The 18803-nt window shown below is 36.9% G+C and overlaps 2 protein-coding genes across 3 annotated transcripts; one reads left to right on the top strand and one right to left on the bottom strand.

Moving 5' to 3' along the window:
- Nucleotides 1-1158: 1158 nt before the first annotated feature.
- On the bottom strand, nucleotides 1159-3478 carry ndufb6 (NADH:ubiquinone oxidoreductase subunit B). The gene is made up of 4 exons (XM_083924178.1): nucleotides 3234-3478; nucleotides 1973-2065; nucleotides 1562-1606; nucleotides 1159-1296 (listed from the first exon to the last, which is right to left on the bottom strand). The coding sequence occupies exons 1-4, from the start codon at nucleotides 3411-3413 to the stop codon at nucleotides 1231-1233; spliced, it is 384 nt and encodes a 127-aa protein (XP_083780304.1). The 5' UTR covers nucleotides 3414-3478; the 3' UTR covers nucleotides 1159-1230.
- A 2269-nt stretch (nucleotides 3479-5747) lies between these two features.
- On the top strand, nucleotides 5748-18723 carry prelid1b (PRELI domain containing 1b). 2 transcript variants are annotated; one of them, XM_083923937.1, is made up of 6 exons: nucleotides 5748-5878; nucleotides 7712-7918; nucleotides 8860-9085; nucleotides 10847-10960; nucleotides 11292-11370; nucleotides 17442-18723. In XM_083923937.1, exons 2-6 carry the CDS (start codon nucleotides 7827-7829, stop codon nucleotides 17561-17563), a joined length of 633 nt encoding a protein of 210 aa, XP_083780063.1. In that variant the 5' UTR covers nucleotides 5748-5878; nucleotides 7712-7826; the 3' UTR covers nucleotides 17564-18723. The 2 variants fall into 2 exon arrangements, with proteins under 2 accessions (XP_083780063.1, XP_083780064.1); XM_083923938.1 differs by having other exon boundaries at nucleotides 5807-5878; nucleotides 7767-7918.
- Nucleotides 18724-18803: the final 80 nt, after the last annotated feature.

Consider the following 18803-nt stretch of genomic DNA (forward strand, 5'->3'; position numbering starts at 1 on the left):
TTTTAATTTTGTTCTTTTAGATTTTTCTATTTAAATTGTCAATAAGTTGCTAAAATGTTTTTCGTTGTCCTAAATAAACAATGATTTTCTAAGTTCCTATTTACATTCGGCCATAATAGCAATAGGATAGTATATCAGGAAATCCTGATCATGGTGTGTTACCTTAACGGAATCACCTGCACATATAAATATAGAATATAAAATAAAATATGCATAACTTTTAAATTCTTCTTATATTGTGGTAATTCCTAAATTTGGTGTACATCTTTTAAATTTAGTGTATGTCTATATATTTTTCTGCATTTGCTAAGCACAAAATCACCTGGTAAGATTCCTGGTATGTAATCTGTTTATATAGTTGGCAATAAAGTTGATTCTGATTCTGATTCTACTGTACTGCAAGTTACCCATATAGTGCCGGCCGACAGAATAAAAGCCATTAAGGCATTGTTTTTGTTACATAATACCACATACCTTCCATATCATAGACTGTATACTGTGTTATATACAGTATATGAGGTGATGGTTCTCAGTCCAGCTAAAAGCAGTCCAAAGCTCTACTGGAGTGATATAAAAAGTAACATATCTGCCTCAATTTCAGTGACAAAATTTTACAACCTCTTATGCTCAGGCAACGCTTGCTATCTGGAAATCCAGTGCATCTCAGTGGTTAACATGAGATATATATATATATATATATATATATATATATATATATATATATATATATATATATATATATATATATATATATATATATATATATATATATATATATATATATATATATATATGTGATACAACCGTTGGTATACATCTCAAATGTAAAACCAACATAACATTTTGTATTTGTGTCCAGCTGTCCTTACAATACTGCAAACGTTTTTTTTCAGCTAATATCTAATAGTTTATGGTATTTTAATACTTATTACTTGCATTCAATTTCATAATCCTGCTTCTAAGGAAAAAGCATCCAACAAGTGGAGTAACATTTACATTTACAGCAACTCTTGAACCAACACAATCTGTCAGTGAACTGGAAATATTTTCTAAGAAATATTAAAACCTCTCTCTTGTGGAAGCACCATCAAAAATCATGAATGATCGCCACTGTAATAGGTCACAATTAACATTGAATTCTATTATCACATATATTCAGAATTTACTTCGCAGTATTTTATTGGCATGTACACAGTTTTTACAAGAGAAAATTATTGAACATTTTCAACTTCAGTGATGACCATGGGTCTCAGGGAGATCGGGAACAACTTCCCCCGTCTCCAGGATGGTGTCACCCTTAACACAAAAACAAGGAAAACATTTAAACACTTTTCCCCCTCCAAAAAGACATCTCTAATGAGAGAGGTTATTGTCAGAGCATCTCAGGACTGTGGCTTGTTTGTCTAATTATGGAATTAGACTGTGGGACAATCTGATTTTACTATGGCTGGGAGAGCAAGCTAATATTCTGCTGTTTGTACACAAAATACAAATAATAATTAAAGTGATTATAGCAAGCACAGAGGTAAAATGGTAGAATTAATAAAAAAGTAATACTTACAGGGAACAGCTTGGGTTTCAAGTCCACAATGCCATATGGTCTTTCCTGTGTGGGACAATTATGTTGTTGTTTAGTGCTTTGCATAAATTGAGTATGTGGGGATGTGTGGTATGAAAGAAAGGCATAACAGAATAAAAAAATAAAACAGTAGATAGATAAATATACATGCTATTGTTCAGGAACTCACAAGTACAAGTGCCTAAAAGAAAACCTCATAGAGGGGATATAAATCAGTGAAAAAAACCCTCAGCCAACCAGTTGCACATCAACTTCCAGGAGTCCTGCTTATGAAATCATTAAATTCTGTTCACCAGAAAGGTACAACCTTTTTTGACATGACATAGGTCTATATTCAGTTTACCCTTTATTTACTCATATCATTATTAATGCCTAAGATTTCTGTTGACTTACGGAAATATGGTATTTCACACAGTAGTGAACAACCCAAGCAGGTATCAACAGCCGTGTTATTGTGAACACTCCCCCTCTGTATGCTTTGTAGGTCTGTAAGAAGATACACATTAGATACAGGTTATTTGTATATATAAGTACATCATGAATCACAGTGTTTATTCTGACTGAACCAAACAGATAATGCATATTTCAAACATATTTCATCACACCTTTCAGGTGAGGAGGTTGTGCATGTACATTAATTAGGTGTCTGGGTCTGTCTTTGTGTCTGTCTGACTCACTCTACCCTCAGCTGGTCGAGAGCTGGGTCTGCCAGTGTGTGCACAAGATTGCTGGAAAAATACTGTATATACATATTTGTATTATTATTATCATTATTATTATTATTATTATTATTATTATAGATAGTGTGACTTGCTGCTGCTAATGGAGGAATTGTTGGGTCTCTGTAAATCATAAATAAGTCATTAAGTGTGGTCTACATCTACTTTATATGTAAAGTGTCTTAAGATAACTTTTATTATGATTTGGCACTATGAATAAAACTGAATCAGTATCAATTCTGCTTTGTTGACTAAACACGTGCTGAAACACGGACCGAAGTAGTGATAGATTGATACATCTCTGTGTATCGGTATTGGCCAAAGGGCTGTGGCGTTTGCCGATAGTTTTTTAGGCATTATTTACAGGCAGGTGTCCACAGGCAGCTCTGTGTTGCTGGAGACGCCTTTATTAAGTTTAGAAAATTTAGACTTGGAACATTTGTTATCATTGTGTAAATTTTATGATGTAAATTGAGGGAGCAAATGTAGTATCGACTCCAAATATCGGCTCAAGAAAATCACCAATCTGTATCGGTCATTGGCTAGAGTTAATGAAAAAAAATCGGTATCGGCATTAGTCGATCCCTAGACCCAAACCGGAGAAGTCTTAACTGTACAATTAAGTTAAATAAGGTTGAGTATATATTTATTTCTATGCATTGTAAAGTGACCTCTGGTGTCTTGAAAGCGCCCTCCAATAAAATGTATTATTATTCTTTTTATATTTATCATTTTTTCGGGACACCAATACATTGGGTTAGTCGTTAAAACACGTTGGAGGGCGCATGTAAACATTTAACTGTAACGTCATTATAGTGTAATGTATGTTAACCAGACAATGTGTAAACCGTTCACTTAGTTTACTGATATGCTGTGAATGTAGTCATCATCAGTGGTTGTTTTGCTATCTAGCGTTAGCCGTGTATCGCACTCACGTAAAGCCTCCACAGGCTCTTGGGCTCTAGAAAGCCTGCCCAGAACCTGGCGACGGCGCCGGGAGGTTTAGCCTTTACCACGGGCTCCCTCGGGCTGAGCTCCTGGTCCTTCAGCCACTGCCTCCGGAGCTTTGTAAGCTGGTCGACACGGAGCTTCTCGTCTGCTGTGTACCCAGACATAGTTTGTTTCTGGATAATTCAACCTCAAAAGCCTTGCAATGACACCATGGAGGACACTTCCCGTTGCAGGCAAATAAACCAACGAAGAAGAGTAAGGAGCGGAAACGTGACAACTATTAGAGCGACACCTACTGAACCGACAGAGCATAACGCGCAACCCTTATTTTATTTATTTTCATGCAAAGATTCAATATAAACGTTTTTTTTTTCAGTTTCGGAGTTAAACACGATGCTAGACTGTGTTTCTAAACTATAAAAATAATAATCGCTTAAATTCAAATGTACAAAGACAGTAAATTATATAAAAGGAATGAAGAATAAGAGATACGCATGGGCTCTGCTAAGCCAAGGGAGTACATTTAAAATATCTACATAATCTAATAGGTTTTGCAAATTTTTTATCTTTAAGTTTTACGTTTTCCATGGTGGTCAAATATGATTTAAAATCTGACTCTTTAAAATGATAAAAGTGATCATAATAATGTACAACCTAGGTGTATGTTTTTCTCTTTCTTTTCCCATTTAGAGTAAAATTTAAACTCATTGAATAATTCTGAGAGTGAAGTTAAAAACTTTTTTTTTAAAAAGTCTCTCAGATAGTCAGGTTTGTTCACATGCCTGCCTTATTCAGTTTTCAGTTTAGCCTATATCAAATATTCATAACACAATATTTTGCAGATGTAAGTAACACAGTAAGTGTAAGTAACACAGTAAAGTTCAATGATAAAATTACATCAACAATTTCATATGGTTGGTGTTCATGCCCAGTTTTATCCACTAGATGGCAAAACCATAACGAAACATTTGGGCTTCATTTTCAAGAGCAAAGGACCCTTGAAAAGGACATCAGTGATTTAAATGTCAAAGTCAGTTTACTAGACTTTGTTAGCCCAGTAGCTTTGTCTGGGACAAGAAATATACATTTCTAATAAAAAGCTTGTGTCACACACCAGGGGTTTGGGACACGTTGATATGTCAGAGAGGGTCTAATGATTGAAAGACAAATTCTTATCTTGATTAATTGTTTTCTGTGGGCCCTTCTTGACCTACTCTGACTGTTGTCGTCATTGTTTATTTATGTTTAAATCTATTTATTTTTGTACTTCATTTATTATTTTAAATATATTGTTAGCTACATTTTTGATATGTATTCTTTGCACGCTGTTCTTATTTGTATGAACATATTTTGTTTTTGCTGATTCACTGCTTGTTCTTAATCTTAAATAAAGATTTCTAAATTGAAAAAGAAAAAGAGAGACAATTTAGCTAATTTAAAGCACAAAAAATGATTTGTTTGATGCAGTGCAGTGCGAAATTTGTTGGAATACATGCTTTATGTTAAATAAAAATGGTAAAATTTGTTTGACATGGCTCCTATTTTTTTTCAATGAAAATCTTTATTTCACAATTAAAAAAAAGTACAGACAATCAGAGGGTTCAAACAATCAGAGGGTTCAAACAATCAGAGGGTTCATATAAACAGGCACAGACATATAAAGGGACGGGATCAAGGAATAAAATATATAAAAAATATATATAAAGTTTAAAAAAACTAAATGGATATATAGATAAGGCACTTCTCATTCTGGGGTAAGTGAAATTGAGTTCAAGTATAATAGTATGTGTTCGCTTTTCTTGTTTAGCATCAGTGACAAGGTTTTCATAAAAACACAACACTCTTCTGTGAAGACATTAAAGTTAGGAAGGGACTTGGAAACTGTCTTCTTGGGGATGTGGAGTTTTCCTATTAGAATCGTGAGGTTTATTATGAATCAAACTGATTTCTCATCATGTTAGAATTTTGAAATAATATATTTGGGCCTTATTGTTATGTATTTAGTTTTGTTGTAGACAACGTTTTCCATGTCCCTCCAAAAAAACAGATGCCAATGGGCGAATGTAAAATACATGTAAAAATGGTTTCCGGCTCATCTCGACAAAAAGTGCACATTTCATCCACATCAGCAAACCTAGACATTAATTTGTAACAAGGGTAAATACAATTCAAAATCTTAAAGTTTAATCTCTCTGATTTTGTTTGAAATGCAGAATGGAAAGGGGCATAACCAGGCTTTGTACCATTTTATACCAGCCAACTGCGAATTCCAAAGAAACTTTCCTCTTGGTGAGATTTTATTATGTGTCTGTAATACTTTCCGTCATGGCTCCTATTTCTAATGCCACCAGTGCAATAATTGGCGTATTAAAGGGTTTGCTGGGTGTAGTGTGTTTCAGAAACAGGTCATGAGGACATGCTGTTGCACACTCCCGTACAGCAGGGGGCAGCAGGCGCCTTTCATGCTGGTTTGTAGCCTCCATAATCAGACCCACCACCATCACTGCTGTCTGTCTGTCACATGTAGGATAATGGATGTCAAAACATAGCTATTTGTGGGCTAAAAGCACAACAAGCTGCCTTCCCGCAGATATTTATTAGCCTGATATTTAATCAGCTGTGATTTCAGGTAAGATCTCTCTTGTTTCCTGAAAAGACCTGTTTAAACTTATCTCCACTTAGCCTTAAGGCTAGCTAAACTTAGCCCTTTAGAAATAGACTTAACGTTAATTAACCTTGGTTGAGTTATTGTTATGGTAAGCTAGCTGTCTGAGCTGTAATATAAAAATGTTAACTATTAGCGAAACATAGCAATGTAAGACCATTTTAGGAAGGTGTTAGCTGTCCAAGGTCCAAAGACCTGTGGTTCATATGTTGTAAGCTGTCACATTAGCCACCGAGCTAACGTTACAGTAATGTTAGGTAAAGCCAGATTGCATAACAGTAATAACATCACTCAGCTTTAATTTATTATGTTGTTGTTGTTTTTTCATCAAAAATTACAACCATAGTCAGACGTACAAATACACAATACAATTTCAGAGAGCAGAATAAATCACCTTAAGTATATATACATATGATATTCATACATACACACATACAACACAAATTGTAATAGGATACACAGTAAAGTAAAGTTTATGAATGGACAATTTCCACAGTAAAATAAAAAAGTGAACCACATGAACTAGAAACTTATCCTTACTATTATCATAGTAACATGTTAAATCCTTAAGAGAGAAATGATCAGTGACCATGTGGGGGAATGGCAAATGAAACAATTTAAATCAGACTAAAATTTATTTGTAGATTCACATTGAAAGAGAAGATAAATCTTTCATCAGCGCATCCACAAAAGAAGCAGGAACAATTAACATCCACATATCTGGATGTTACAGATACTGGATAGATTTTATGTAAAGTGTAAAAATGTTTCTTTTACCTTGTTAGAAATACAAACTGTATGAGGTAAAAGCCATGTTGTTTTCCAAAAAAAACATTTCTAAATGATTATTGAGCTGTTGGAAGATGTAGACTTCAATGGAAGTTGATGTGAACATATGGCGTTAAGGATAATTACAGATTACTGTAATTTTGCAGAAGTTAAATGATATGTAACCCTGCTTTAACATAATAGTATATCCCTTTTCATTAAATGATTATTCTTTTTTATTATGGTTATTGTTATTATGTACTGTACAGACTAGAAGTAAACAATAACAATGGACAACAAACATAAAGCATACAAGTCAATTGTCACTGGAAAATAGCATGAATGTAGCCGTAAAAACATTTGTAGTGTGGTTGGTACTGTATATACGGTTAGTACAAAACTGTTGGAATAATTTGTTGTATTGATAATTTAATACGTTAATCTGAATTGAGAGGTTGTTTTCTATATCTATCTATCGATGTTGATATGTAGCAGGAGTGAGAGATATGAATACGAGCTTCTGTCATGGTGTAAATAATCTTATTCTGTGATATCGATATAAATTGTGATCAATTATTCTAGAAAGTCGGTAGAGAAGAAGTTTATGGATAAAATAACCAGACAGAAATGACTGTTTCTGGCTGGTTATAAAGGTCCTTAATGACAATGAAACAAAAATCATATCAAAATTGATTGAAAACCAATACTGCCATAAAGCAGTCCTGCTCATTGATATGCGTCATCGACAACAGTAGCCTAATATACCAAAATACACTGAGAAGTTAACTACCACAGTAAAATGGTATGACAAAAATCTCTGACGCTTTATTCATTTATATCTTAAATTAATAAACAATATAAAATATCAAAATGATACCACTTTGTTTGTATCCCAATCGATGGATTTTATGTATTATTGAACATTACAAAGTTGTAACTGTATTCATAATATTCATAAAGTTTTCTTTTCCAGCTACAGAAACCGACGTTTGATATATTTAGTAAAGCTCTTCCTCTTCTTCTTTGTAGGACTGAGCCACATTTTGGATGGAGTCAGCATCAGAGTTTTCATTGTCTTCTGTAGCTGAAGCCAGGGAGCTCAGGGTTCAGGCTTCTGGACATCCTTTACATCAGAGAGAGAAGAATGGTCAAGTATTTCTCTAGTAACACAGACATCTGGAGCACTTGGGACCATGTTGTCTCTGCTTTTTGGCAGAGGTACCCTAACCCATTCAGGTATTGTAATATTTTCAGTAATTTCAACCAACTTCATCACAAATATGGTGGATGTTTTTTTCATATTCAGATCAGTATTGATGCATTAGCGCGGTCCCAGTATCAAATGTTCACTTTGCAATGTTGATAACAAATCGCATCATTATTATTTCAATATTGTTAAAACCCTCAACTCCTTGGAGATGAAATGACGTTCCTGGAGTGTTTCGAGCTGGGTCTGTCTGACGTTCCTGCCTGTAATAGGGAAGGTTTTCGTTGCCCCCGTACTCTACGGGGGAATTGTTGGGTCTATGTTTATCATAGAGTGTGGTCTTAACCTAGTTTGTAAAGTGTCCTGAGATAACTTTTGATATGATTTGGCACTATAAATAAAATTGAATTGAATTGAATTGAATTTCGGCCCTGCAGGAATGTCGTTTTTGTAATCCGTTTGCCTGGATGGAGTGAAGTGTATTGATGAATCCTACTGTATAATTTAGGTGAACCTTATGTATATTGCTTTGCGACTAAGAAGAGCCCTCAGTCATGATTGAGATAGAGAACTGTGAAAAAACAAAAGTGAAGTAAAACTAAGTTTAGCATAGTCATAGGTGTGTGGTCAATCAGTTTTGCTTGTGTTATGACTGATCTTGAGAGAGCTTTGCTCTATGAAAGTCCTTCCACAGTGTTTGTGTAATAACACAAAGAGTGAATTATCAAAAAAAATCTGTAACTTTGGAAGATATCCACTTGATCTGTCTAACCCTGACTTCTGAGGCCTCATATACACTTAAAATAAACATTGAAATGTACTTTGTACCAAACAATTACATTGAGGGATCTGTCAATGGCCAGTGTGAACAGGAGGAATGATTAACTGTTTCACTATATATATTGCACCTGACTATTGTTTTACGACTTATCTAATGACAAACATGGCTGTGTGTTTTTATATCCATCAGCACCCATGTTCTCACAGAGGATGTTGTGTACCGGGAGGTGACTGCGGACAACCGGCTCCTCTCCAGGCGTCTCCTGATGAAGACCAATCGACTGCCTCGCTGGGCAGAGCGGCTCTTCCCCTCCGGCATATCTCGCTCTGTGTACATCATTGAGGATTCCATCGTAGACCCTGTCAAGAGGAAAATGACCACCTACACCTGGAACCTCAACCACACAACTCTCATGGTGAGGTGTCTGATTTGTCCTTTTTGTATTTAGTGTTAACACTGCCAATATTTCTTGAAAAATAAATATTCGCATCGATATACTAGCTGTCAAGTTTTAATTTACTGGCATGTCCCACTGAACTTGAGACCCAAGGAAGTGCAGTGTCAAGTGTGAGCTCTGGAGATTTACAGGAGATATTTTGTAGTACACACTGTGTAGGGTGTTGAGAGGGGTCCCCTATTAACTGTTTCACTGCCAAACGGTATGCTGGGTACTGCTGGCAAATGACGCATATATTCTAGCCTTGCTGGGGCGTGGGTTGCTAAATAGCGATACAGGAGGCCAAGCAAATCATCCCGTTCCGAACAGACCCATTTTGAATGGGCACAGCACTTGTGAAGACTGATCTGACTGCTGTCCCAGATCTTCATGGTTTGGTTTCTAAAATGACCAAATTGTCAAAAGCCCATATCTAATCTTTTACAAAGGTGTTATTATGTTTTGCTTTTATTGATTTATTTATTCAATAGCAGCAGATCTGTTATGCTTCCTTCTACCGTAGAGATTCTTGCTGGATTGCCGAAAATAAATCTCCAACTATTATCACATAACATATTCATAAAAGCAAATGCCAGTAAGCCTTCATCTGGTGATTTGGAGACATCAAAAGACATCAAAAACTGGCTACATTTGGTTGTAAAGTGATTACATATAATCAATGTTTCAACAGCATTCTAATAAGGATATATCATCTTTGAAAAACATTCATTTAATAACCCTGAGTCTGTGTCAGCTCTTAATAAGTATAAACATTTTGCCCTTTGATTACGTAAGATTATTTTACACTACGATGTCCCCAAGACCTGGCTGAACTGATGACCTAATCTGCGAGCTAAAATAACAGGGTGTATAATAACCTCCTGTTGTATTACCTCACTGATGATGTCAGTTCAGATATTTTTGCCCTGGGAAAGCTGTGTTCTATTCTAGCAAAAAGTGATTCATACAAGAATTGAGATTCATATTTCCTATTCACAAATTTGAAATAATGAGATGGTTAATGTGGCCCGGGAAAGGGAAGTTTGGGGTCCCCTGCTAAAGCTGCTGCCCCCGCGACCCGACCCCGGATAAGCGGTTGAAGATGAGATGAGATGAGATCTTAGTAAGTGTTGCAGTTTCTCATCCCCTGGTGCTGTAAACTATGTTGGCAGATTAGAAAGCCCTGTGCCATGACTGCACAGTTCAGTCAGGTAGAGCTGCTAACCCCAGAAGGGAGGAGGAAATATTAATTCAACCAGCCTGATCTTCGAAGGAGGCGAGTGTTTGAACGCTGTTCAGGTGTAATAATCTCCCAGGGGAGAAGAAGCTTGACATGACTTATACAATGCGCAGATTTAAGGTGTGCTATTTTCACACACGCTGCTGTACACTATACGCTAATACAGGATGGATTTATGCTGCTTATGTTTTTAATCTACTGCACAACCGAAAGTTCAGCTAAATAACTCATGGTGATCAAAGAAATTGTCTGATCAAAGCATCCAAATGAAATCGCAGAATTTCCATAAAAAAATATTATCGCCTGTATTTTGCTGTATATATTATTACATAAAATGTACTGGATTTATTTGTTTCTAGCATGTGTTTGCATTATAAAAGAGCTCTCAAGGACGTTATCAAACATTTATTCAGCTCTAATGAATTATGTTATAAATTAAGAGTTCTACAGCTTTGTCCTTTGCCTTATTTGCTCTCCCTTTTCTTCCCCCCCCATGTTAGTCGGTGGAAGAGCGTTGTATTTTCCAAGACTCAGTGGAGCAGCCAGCCACCACCAAGCTTAAACGGGAGGCGTGGATATCCTCAAACGTTTACGGCTTCTCCAGACCTATCCAGGTACTTTTAGCTTCTTTGTGCAGAGAGTATTTACCGGTGCTTACATCGACATGTTGAACTATTCTGAGTGTCTTTATACAAAGCTAGTTTGTTTTGTAGGACATAGTATGGGCAGTGTGCAAATACCAAAATAAAGAAGTTAGAGATTTGAGGGGAGAAGTGAAAATGTGCTAAAAATATGTTAACCGAAAATTGTTATTATTAGATGTGGAATATGCCAGGCTTGCTATGATATCCCCGGAGAAAAGGAATGAGAGGACTGTTAGCTAAGTGTTGTGTTTTTTAGACGTCTCTTCCTTTTAAAGCCATTTCCTGTTCGGTCTTTTCCCAGGAATTTGGATTGGCCCGATTCAAAAGCAACCAGGTGAAGGCCATGAAAGGGCTGGAATATGCCATGTCCAACTTACAGGGTACGTACTCTTCACCATCAGAAACGGGAGAAAAGTGCAAGGGAAAGAGAAGAGGGGAAACAAAACAGTTTATTTTTAACTGTTGCTATTTCTGGAGAGGAGATTTTCATATGAGAAAACAAAACAAAACCAAACAGTAGACTGCAGAACATTGTACACTATTTATTTGACCTATTTATACATTTTACATGTTTTGGATCCATGGCTAAACATCCTCATGATGTTTTTTCATGAATCTGGCAAGAGTAAAAACTTAAGTGGCCTGCCCCAGTCATTCAAATGTTAATGTTTACCCTCCATACTTCGAAGCAGTAATTACTCCGGCATTTGAAAGTGAGCATTGCGGAGAAATGTACCCCTACATGTTAGTCTTAGATACAGGTTCAAGTCAGCAGCATGAATGTCCTTGTTGTTGCTTAGAAATAAAATACTGTGGCTGCTGAAGGATACGAAACCATGGCAACTGCAGTGACAAACAACGTAGACTTCGGAAGTTAGACTCAGACCAAAACAATTTAGGCAGTCAGTGTTGCATAAATAATGTGGAGCAGACCATATGAAGGACACTTAAAAAAGCCTATCCCCTGAGAGATGAATAGGGGAAAGACAGACTGAAGTGTTTCCACGTTATCAGGATAATTAAAGGCGCTGACTGTAAAATATGGATTTTCAGTAACAAATGGCACCTCACAACTAGGGCTGAAAATAACAGTGCTATTCATTATTGATTATTCCGTTTATTTTTAAGTTTCAGGATTTTTAGTATATTTTTCTGTCTTTTTTGCAATTAAATTATTTGAATTTACTTAAACACAGCATAGGATTGGGCAGTTATATGATAATGATACAAATTCTAAGAATACAACAAGTCACAGGAAGTAGATGAAGCCCAAAAATAAAAACAAAACAAAATCAGTTAAATATGATTATTTTCTTGATTTTCTTAGGTTATTGTTTGGTCCATTAAATCTCAGATATTTGGTTTAAAAAAAAATTCATTATCTCTCAACCCAAATTGACATTTTTAAAATGTCTTGGTATGTCCACTCAGTAGTCCAAAACACAAATAATTTATTATGACAGAAGACTTAAGGCCAGTCCAGACCAGAGATTTGCAGCGAGACAAATTGAATCTTACAGCTAGTTGCAATGTGCAGGCCCGCAACGTTCTAAAACCTGCCAGTTTGCACCGATGTGACGAGACGATGTATTATCTCCATAACGAGTCTCTGTACTTCTGTACTAACCTCTGACTTTTCAGGCTTTTTTTGTGGCTGGATTTAGCTGGACAGTGATAGTGAGATATTTATCACCTTATTTACTCCACAACTTGCTCGCCCCTCGCTCTCAGTCCCTGTTTCTCTCGCGGTCTTTGAGCCATTTTCTTAAGCTGACAGTGTGTAACTGAATTGACCAGTGGAATTTTCTAATAGCTTGTGTTCTAAAACCAGCTGCTTGTGACTGGACAGGCTGAGTCGCAGGCGACGCCATCAGCTGGCTTGAGTTGAGCTGAGATGGACCAGTTCACACCGCTTCAACTTTTCCCTGCCACACTCTAAAACGGTTTTGTCCCATTGCGAATCTTTGGTCTGAACTGGTCTTAAGAGAACCTGAAGATATTGACAGTGGAGAAGCTGGAGGATTTTCTCTTTTTTTTTTTTAAACCCCCCCCCCCCCCCAAAAAAAAAAACACAACCCTTTATTCATCATGAACAAATCAGTTCATCAGACGGAAAAAACAAAACATTAAAGTTTGTCAGTTATCCCTGACGAGTGAGGTCAGTGTTGTGCTACAAACTGTGTTGTGCTGATGCAGCGTACTGTTGTCTGAAAGGGCATTCTCCCATTGTTGTGATTCTGTCCCAATGCCCCTTTGTTGATGGCACTGCAGGGATTGGGATCAGGCTGAGCGTTGTGGTAAGTATGTTAGCAGTGGGGCATCCATCTGCCATCCCAGGCCTTGCCCAGGGTTGTCACATGATGCCGTATATGGGCCCCGCACAGTAGACCGTGTAGCTTATGACTGTCTCCCCATGTGTGTTGTGTACACTGTATTTGTCTGAAACAGTCAGACTGAAACAGAGTAAAAGTGACTCAAAGGTTGATCTAGCATTGGTATAGAAGTAGGTAGTAGTAGTTTAGTTGACCCTTATGTCGTTTTTTGTTTGAGATAAAAACTGAACCCTATGACATTTTTAAAAATCACAACCATCTTTGAAAAAAAATCTATTTGAGAGAAGCTTTAAAATAAGAATGTGGCCTCTACCGATCAAGACAGATGGCCGTCCTCCACAGAGCTGGGTCTGTCTGACGTTCTTGCCTGTAATAGGGAAGGTTTTCGTTGCCACCGTTTATCATAAATAAGTCATAGAGTGTGGTCTTACCTAGTTTGTAAAGTGTCCTGAGATAACCTTTGTTATGATTTGGCACTATAAATAAAATTGAATTGAATTGAATTGAATTTAATTACCTTGATCAGTATTTTAATATATATATATATATTATTTTTTTTTACACGTATGCTGCATGATGTTTTGCATTTGTTTACATTTACATTTAACAGATCATATGTTATACTGTAGAGGCAAAGCTGTATGAAAATCGTGCCCATTACTGCAGTTTGCCATTGCATGGCAGTATAGTCAATGTTTAAGTGATATAGAACAGAGAGGACATCCGGTGTTGTTGCTTCAGCAATGTTAAGCCATTATTTACGTGGTTGTTTTTTCTGTTTTATACAGTTTATTTTGAACTATTCCATAAAAAACTTCAGATTGAACAGAATAGAGAGCACAAGGGACAGGAAAGGTTAGCGAGAGTAATGACATGCTGTGATTGCATGCAATGCACCTTAGTCTGTGCTTGCTTTTTGTTTTTTGCCTTTATAGAATAGATTGACTGTTGGACAAAATGCTCATCTCATGGGGTCACATACAGTATTATAATTTGACATTTATCTCAGCGGCCTTCTTCTGATGTCTTGCTGTGAATAAATTAAGTGAATTGAGTTAATTAGCATGGCTGCTCTCATCAACTGCTAGAAAGCTGATGCAAAACTCTGAAATAAGTTCACTGAAGTTTTCAGAGAGGCATAATTACCCTAGCTAACTTGACTGATATTACAGGTGATGTTGAAGGAGCGGCCGACCTGCAGCTCACTGTTATTTAATTAAAACGGACGGTGCTGCATCCAAAATTTGACTGGGCATCTTTATCACACCGATTCTTACATCATCAATATCAGTCAATAGCTGATGAAAGTTAATACATATTCAAACTCGCATGGTAAAAAGTCCAACTCATGTTCATCCCATTGGGTAAAAAGTGTTTTCATGCGTGAGTTTTTAGAGTGACAAAAAGAAAGAACTATGACTCTCAATATGGGGATATTGTTTCAATGAGACTTTATAAGACAATATCGATAATATCATCCAATAAAAAATACACCCAGCCTTTGTAATCCTAGTCTTGTTCTTCCCAGCCAGTGAAGTTCCTTTAGTTACTGCTCTATCGCTAACCAGCTTTTCCAGTTCATGTCACAGTTTGTGTCAGCACTCAGCTCTTAAGTCAGTTCTTCCTCATCATTAACACTTTATGTTATCAGACAGTGGTAAAGAAGAACGGTGCATTAATGTTTCAGTTTAGGGTTTTATCACCACATGGAGACAGAGGTGGAAAACAAAGGGTAGGGAAGAGGAAAACGGGGCTGAAAAAGGGATGAAGATGAGGGAATTGGTGAGAAATATCTGTTGGGGTACCAACAACTGGTTCTAAGATCTCCTTTAAAAAATGCCAACTCTCTCAAGTAATCCGGTTATCTTGGATTTCATTGTATTCAACAGACTATATGTGTATTTTGTCAGAACTAGATTTTAGAATCTTATGTTTTCTAGCCTGCAAATCTATAGTCGGATAAATAGCTAATGCTGAACCTAACATACTTACCTGCTACATTTAGATTACCTTTTGGGAAAATGAAAGCAGTTCATAAAGCCGGCTCCCTTTTATAGCTTTACACTGTTTTACTGAGCCACAGAGAGAAATCCCAAACAATCCCAGTAAATGCGTTTACAAAGTTCTCTGCAAAAACAAAAAAAATGGTTTCACCAACATAACATTTACAGTACGGAGCTGAATGGACTTCAACAATCTATGTATTTTTTAATGCCGGCATCCACTGCTAAAATCATACATTCAAGTGATCATTGATCATTGTGACATGTCACAATTGATAAACCAACTTAAGATAAGCTACACCTTAATGGATTCCCAGTGGGGAAATACGGTTATAGCACCATGTAAGAACAATGGTAGGTTTTATACACCGTAGTACAATGAATCACTTGTATCAGAATCAGACCGGCAGTGTCTGAGAAATCACCTGAGATACCACAGCACCACCTCTTTTGTAAAGCCCTATTGCACGACCTCATGTGACGTCCCCTGGTAGAAATCATTGCAAAGGTCTGTTTTTTTCAGACTTTCCCTTCATAGGAGACTGAACACAAACAGCACCCATATAACTGTCACTTAACAGGTAAACAGAAACTATGGGAATGCTGAGATTTTTCTGATATTGTGAAAGTACCTGAGGGTGGATTTGAGTTTCTTTTTTTAAGGTGCTTTCTTAGGAACAGTGAGTTCAGTCTCCTTTCACTTTCAGCTAGTGCGGTGTCACTGCACCAGACTGTGACACAGTCAGTGAATCAAACACACACAAGAAATCAACTCAACTTCGGTACGGGAAAGGAAACCTGTTAAAACCAGTTTGACAATAACAAGTAAAATCTGCTGCTAGTATGACATTTCTCAGCCAATTGAACTTTAGTGAGGCCTGTTGTCCCCTCCTAAAACACACATGGTGACCATAACGTGGATAATAACATTTAGGCATGCAGTGATAATTTCATTTTGCACATTGTTTTTGTTGTTGTTTAAAAGATTATATGATGTAGGAATCAACTGTGTCAGCACGAAAAGCATTGTGTTTGCTTTGTATTTGGTCCCTATAAATTCTTCTTCTTTAGTTATTGTTAGTCTACAAACATGAAAAAGGTTTCTCCTTTTCCCTGCATGCAGCCGTCCTCCCAGGAAAAACACATATCTGCTGCTTTGTCTGAAGGAAGCTGCTCACCTCTGCTCTCTTTTCGTCTCTTACGGTTTAGGGAAATTGCTCTGTTGTTTAGTGATTCTTGTTGTTCTCACATGAGGTACTAAGTTTGAGTGTTCCCAGTGAGGTCAGGTTCAAATAGACACAGTGAATGAGCCAATATTATATTTTTAGAGCGATTCTTCTTATGTCAGATCACTCACAAAAGTAATACATTGTCAATTAATTCTAGAAATTAAAAATAATAATAATTGTATCAATATGACACCATTTCTAAACTAGCCCAACTATTGTTTTCTGCATAATATGTTCTGAAAAAAAGATTTTCATATCGAATCATAAACCTAGATACTCACATGCTTGTTTGGATATCGCCTGACCAATGAATCGGTTCTACTAAAAATAATACCCCCTCACAGTGGGACCAGGACAAAAGAGGTTAAAAAAAGCCCTTGTTCAACCACAGTAATAATCGAACCAGTTGTACTCCTTCTAATCTTATATTTTCAACTTTAATTCATACCAACAGCATCAATGAATAACTTATATCCTGCAAAACACAAAAACCACTTCCAGCTTGTTTGCGTGCTGTCAAACACTATAAAAGAGGCAAGCTTCATGGTTATTAATTAAGCCTTCAAAAGAAAAATACGTTCTAAGTTCCATCACTGATGCAGCCTGTGAGAAAACGTTACTTACTTTGGTACTATGTTTCTTCACGCACCATGTGTCGGATACCTCGCTCCCCCAGGGCCTTTTTCTGTAAATGTCCTGTCATGTCTGAGCAAAGCCATAAGGAACATTAATGTAAAACTCAGCGATGTCTGCACAACCAAAAGGCATCACTGTAGCATGTTGATGAAGCCAACAATTTTGCATATTCCATATCTGAAAAGGGCTTAAAGTTGTTCTCATTCTGTCCTGTCTGTCTGTCTCTCTCTGGACGCTCTCGGTCTCACAGGAGAGACGCCCCAGCGGCTGCTCAGGGGCACGGTGAAGGACGCATCAGAGAAGGCCAAAGAGGCAGCCAAGAGCCTGGCTTCAGCTGCTAGTGTCCCACAGAAACCCCAGCAGTACGTCTGACAGGACAGCGTGTGGAGCACCGTACAGGTGACATGAACTCAACACAATGCCTTTTGATCACCTCGATCGTCTTGACTGGACTGAAGTTTTCTGGGATCACGCAGGTTACTCTTTGTTCTCTCTGTTTTTTTCCCCCCCCGTATGAAGCACGGCTTTTATGGACTTATTCTTTCTCTATTCTCAGCTCTCTGTCTTCATTTAATCTCAGGTCTTGAGCCTTTGTCTGAAACGTATTGCCTTTGTGGAAATGTTCAGATTGTGACCAACAGCACATGTTAATGCTGTAACTTTGTCAGGTATAAATGCACGTACATGTCTTGCTATATATGTAACTTATCTATTTAATTTAGTAATCTTATTTTCATGCAAACTTATCAAATTATTCAGCAACAGTTTGGCTTTGGAATTCAAGTAATTTATTATTATTATTATTATTATTATTATTGTTATTATTATTATTGTCCCAGCCCCAAGTTGATATTAGACCTAATCATAATGCTGTGACCTTGTAGTTTTAATCAAGCTTAAGCAAGGAAAGACAAGAATGGTGACTTGATGGTTGCATGCATGGGATGTATAAACAGCGGACCTGTGAATGTACCTCCAACTTTCAAACGCATACTCACACAGTCAGTGAAATTCAAAAAAGGAAAGTGGTGCGTTTGCGGCTGCTAGACCTGCACAAATACGTCAAAAAGAAAGCGCGTAATCCTCAAAGCACCCACAAAGGGTTGAAATGCACCCGACTGTTGCCAAGCAAATGACGTCACGGTGCTCCTGTGCTATTTGCTATTATTTTTCGATGAGTTAATATACATATACATATATTCGGAGCAAAATTGTCCCCTTTCTATGCAATGAGCCTCGTCAGCACATGTGTTCTGTAATATTGTGATGCTGCATGGGATTATTTTAATATACGACTGATATTTTAGATCAGATCATTTCAACCTGCCTGTTGATGGGAAACCGGAGTAGTGATGAAGATGAAATATTATTAAGATTTCAGTGATTGCATTCCCTTTTAAGATGTAATTTTCTGGATTTTGAAGACTTGAATTATCGTTCAGAAATGATATTACATAATTGCGTGTTGTATTTTGAAGGACTGGTTTGGGATATATGTAGAATAAGAATGAAATATTTTTTGTTACTTATTAAAAAACAACCAAGCCTGCAAGTTAAAGTCCAGTGTTTGTTGTCTTGTTTCCTCATTCTCAGACCGAGATTGAATAAAATA

This window comes from Echiichthys vipera, assembly GCF_963691815.1.
Source record: "Echiichthys vipera genome assembly, chromosome: 2".
In the NCBI taxonomy this organism is placed as follows: Eukaryota; Metazoa; Chordata; class Actinopteri; order Perciformes; family Trachinidae; genus Echiichthys; species Echiichthys vipera.

Coding starts and splice junctions, on each gene's coding strand:
- ndufb6 (XM_083924178.1), bottom strand. CDS start 3,413: ATGTCTGGGTACACAGCAGACGAGAAGCTCCGTGTCGACCAGCTTACA. Junction 2,066..3,233: donor AGAGCCTGTGGAGGCTTTAC/GTGAGTGCGATA, acceptor ATCTTCTTACAG/ACCTACAAAGCATACAGAGG. Junction 1,607..1,972: donor GTGTGAAATACCATATTTCC/GTAAGTCAACAG, acceptor TGTCCCACACAG/GAAAGACCATATGGCATTGT.
- prelid1b (XM_083923937.1), top strand. CDS start 7,827: ATGGTCAAGTATTTCTCTAGTAACACAGACATCTGGAGCACTTGGGAC. Junction 9,086..10,846: donor TCAACCACACAACTCTCATG/GTGAGGTGTCTG, acceptor CCCCCATGTTAG/TCGGTGGAAGAGCGTTGTAT. Junction 10,961..11,291: donor GCTTCTCCAGACCTATCCAG/GTACTTTTAGCT, acceptor GTCTTTTCCCAG/GAATTTGGATTGGCCCGATT.